Source organism: Puntigrus tetrazona, chromosome 7, assembly GCF_018831695.1.
Source record: "Puntigrus tetrazona isolate hp1 chromosome 7, ASM1883169v1, whole genome shotgun sequence".
Lineage (NCBI taxonomy): Eukaryota > Metazoa > Chordata > Actinopteri > Cypriniformes > Cyprinidae > Puntigrus > Puntigrus tetrazona.
In genome coordinates, this window is record NC_056705.1 from 25,605,643 (window position 1) to 25,608,753 (window position 3,111).

At 41.7% G+C, this 3,111-nt stretch overlaps 1 protein-coding gene across 1 annotated transcript; it reads left to right on the forward strand.

Annotated features, from left to right (window-relative positions):
* Positions 1-405: 405 nt before the first annotated feature.
* LOC122349469 (cytochrome b-c1 complex subunit Rieske, mitochondrial) lies at positions 406-2,523 on the forward strand. Its single transcript, XM_043245511.1, has 2 exons — positions 406-698; positions 1,770-2,523. Exons 1-2 carry the CDS (start codon positions 488-490, stop codon positions 2,378-2,380), a joined length of 822 nt encoding a protein of 273 aa, XP_043101446.1. The 5' UTR covers positions 406-487; the 3' UTR covers positions 2,381-2,523.
* Positions 2,524-3,111: the final 588 nt, after the last annotated feature.

Consider the following 3,111-nt stretch of genomic DNA (forward strand, 5'->3'; position numbering starts at 1 on the left):
ACAAATAGATTTTTAATCAATGTAAGAGACCATACATTTTAAGATTGTGGAGCTGTTGAATGTGCGTCTACTGATAATCATTGGCATAGGGCATTGCTTGTCCAAATTTCTGCAAACTGTTGAATAATTACCTGGCATGAGAATTGTTATGTGTTATTAATGCAGTCTTAGAAATTTGTTGCTGCGTGTTTAAATTTTAAAGCACTTCTAGGTATAGCCTATGTATGATATAAATGTTCCAACGTAATTTGTTATTGCTTTCTTTCATGTAGTGTCTAATTTATTTATTTTTAAAACAGGACTTGAGTCAGACAGTGACATGGATTTCATTCAATCATGAAACGACATCTGCACTAAAATCAGGCAAAACACTGCGGAAGGCTTCGGGTGTGACGTCACTGCGCCCCTGCACGTTGACGTCGGGAGCGCGCGCGGAGTCGGTGGATCAGTTCGGGAAGGTCGAGAGCAACCCCGTTAGCCGACAAACATGATGTCCCTTGCTGCCCGCTCGGGGGCTTTCTCCCCGTACCTGCAAGCTACCAATTATGCCGTGGCAGGTCCGCTAAAGCCTCTCATTCCCAGCGTCGTCGTGAAGACCGATAAACTCTTGATGGACGCCAAGAAACCGTTCCTGTGCCGCGAGTCTTTATCGGGGCAGAGCGCTAAGAACGGCCTCGCCGTGTCCGTCAGCCTCAACGGTGAGTGTCAGCGCGGGCTAGAGTCGACGCGAGAACCCCGGTCTTGGGTGTAGCAGAGGGAGGGCCCTGCAGCGGAGCTCACTCAAGGGCACAGTGGCCTCTCGTGTGTTGAATGAGTGTATTGAATAGGTTTAAGGCGTGTTTGCAGTGTTGTACGTACTAGTGCTGAATTATTATTAATTTGAGCTTAGTTTGAACTTTATAGCGAAATGGCAGTAATAGCTCACGTGCTAAAGCGGTTAGCATCTCCGAGGCCTCGCTAATGTCCTTGCCGCAGCTGTTAGCAAATCAGTCCAGCTTTGAGGAACAATAATTTATTTTTTGCTCTTTCAAGGTCCTTTAGGATAGAATTAGGATTACGTAATAAAATAAATGTCACCATGTGGGGAAATTCTTTGATATGTATGTTTTCGGACAAAAGTAGCTAATAGCTTCTTGCTACGGTTGGCCTACAGGCGGCTTACGTATATTTCCTAGAGTTTACATTTCGTGAATTAGAAGCAAAATGTGCTCTTAAACAATTATTTTTTTAGTGTTTCTGAATGAGCTGATAAGAGTCCCCAGGCCAGACTTTGACACACTAAGCAGCTCAATAATCCTATTTTTAACAGTCATTAATAACATGAACGAACAAACTACATTATCCTAATATTTAACAGTTAATTAGCTAGATAAAAATGAGCTATTGTCTTATCTGTACATAGAGCAGGGTTCACAATTCTGAGTTCATATTGAAAATCTGTGACTATAGTAGTTATGGACTTATGCATGTCACTGGTCAAATATTTATTATTTTTTCAAATATTAAAGCAGCAGGGTAGTTGTCATTTTTTTTTTCAGTAATGGTAATTCAAATTTAAAATGAGGTTATTGTTTGTCATGCTTGAGTGTAACATTTGCATAACATTACTTTTATTAACATTTAGAAAATCTGCACTCTTAAATGGAAATTTGATATTTGCTGTCATTTTGGGGAAAAATAGTTTGCTAGATGTATTATACAATAAATGTTTTGCCATTGTTTTATGTACATTTATGCAACGTCTTCATTCATTTGTTTGTTTTCTGTAGCTCGCTCTTCAGTGCGTTTCGCCCACACAGACATCAAGATCCCCGATTTCTCTGACTACCGTCGGCCAGAGGTTTTAGACCCACAGAAGTCCTCACAAAACAGCGGTGATACCCGGCGGGCGTTCTCTTATCTGATCACAGGTTCCACCGCTGTGGTTGGAGTCTATACAGCCAAGACAGTTGTCACACAGTTTGTCTCCTCCATGAGCGCTTCAGCTGACGTGTTGGCCCTGTCCAAGATTGAAATCAAGCTGTCAGAAATCCCTGAGGGTAAGAACATGACCTTTAAATGGAGAGGAAAACCCCTGTTTGTCCGGCACAGAACAGAAAAGGAGATTGCAGCTGAAGCTGAAGTAAATCTCGCTGAGCTTCGAGACCCCCAGCACGACAAAGACCGCGTCCAGAACCCCACCTGGGTCATCGTTATTGGCGTGTGCACCCACCTGGGCTGCGTGCCTATCGCTAACGCTGGCGAATATGGTGGCTATTACTGCCCGTGCCACGGCTCTCATTATGACGCATCTGGTCGCATTAGGAAAGGCCCCGCTCCGCTCAATCTGGAGGTGCCCTACTACGAGTTCCCAGACGATGATACAGTGATTGTAGGATAAATGACTGTACTCTAATAACTATGATCGACACTGAACATGTGCTTTACCTGTTTGATTTTTGTCCATCTTTTTCAGCATTGACTTGATGGGTAACAAAGGGTAATTGTAAGTAATAAAGTGTATTTTATCTGATGGAAACCTCACTCAGCTGTATTTATTCAGTCTCAATATACAAATGTGTTAAGTTTTAAACTCCATCACAAGGGTTGTTTGATTTTGTGCATATTACAGATAAGAAACAAATAAGATGTCTACTAGGCTACAGCGCTTACGTGCCGAATTGAAAAAGGTTAAGAGAGGGTGCGGTTTCTGAACAGCAGAAAGTCAGGTAGGTGACGTTTGCAGGGCGTAGGTGAACAAAAATGTGCAATATTCCCGAAACAAGCAATGACACATTGATTCTGCACTCTTCTGTTGTCATAGACGGTGGTAATTGTGACAGCTGTCTGATTGTGGCTAGGTTTCTGTGGAAAGGGCAGCAAATGTGAAATATATACGTATTAAAATGCTCTTAATCATCTGTGCGTAAACGGAGCTCTAAGATGTAGCTACAGAATTATGAATTGAATAAAACCTTCACAAAGTTTATGTTGTCATTGACATTTTTAATCCTCAAAATGTCTGTTTCCGTTGGTAGAAACGTAAGATGTAGGGTAGTGCACAAAATGCAAGGTCTAAATAGTCCTTAATAATTAAAATGTGGAGCATCACCCAAAAAACAATATAAAATT

Bases quoted from the DNA above. Each gene is read 5' to 3' on its own strand.
- LOC122349469 (XM_043245511.1), top strand. From the start codon at position 488: ATGATGTCCCTTGCTGCCCGCTCGGGGGCTTTCTCCCCGTACCTGCAA. The intron at 699-1,769 runs GTGAGTGTCAGC...TGTTTTCTGTAG, and splicing joins CGTGTCCGTCAGCCTCAACG to CTCGCTCTTCAGTGCGTTTC.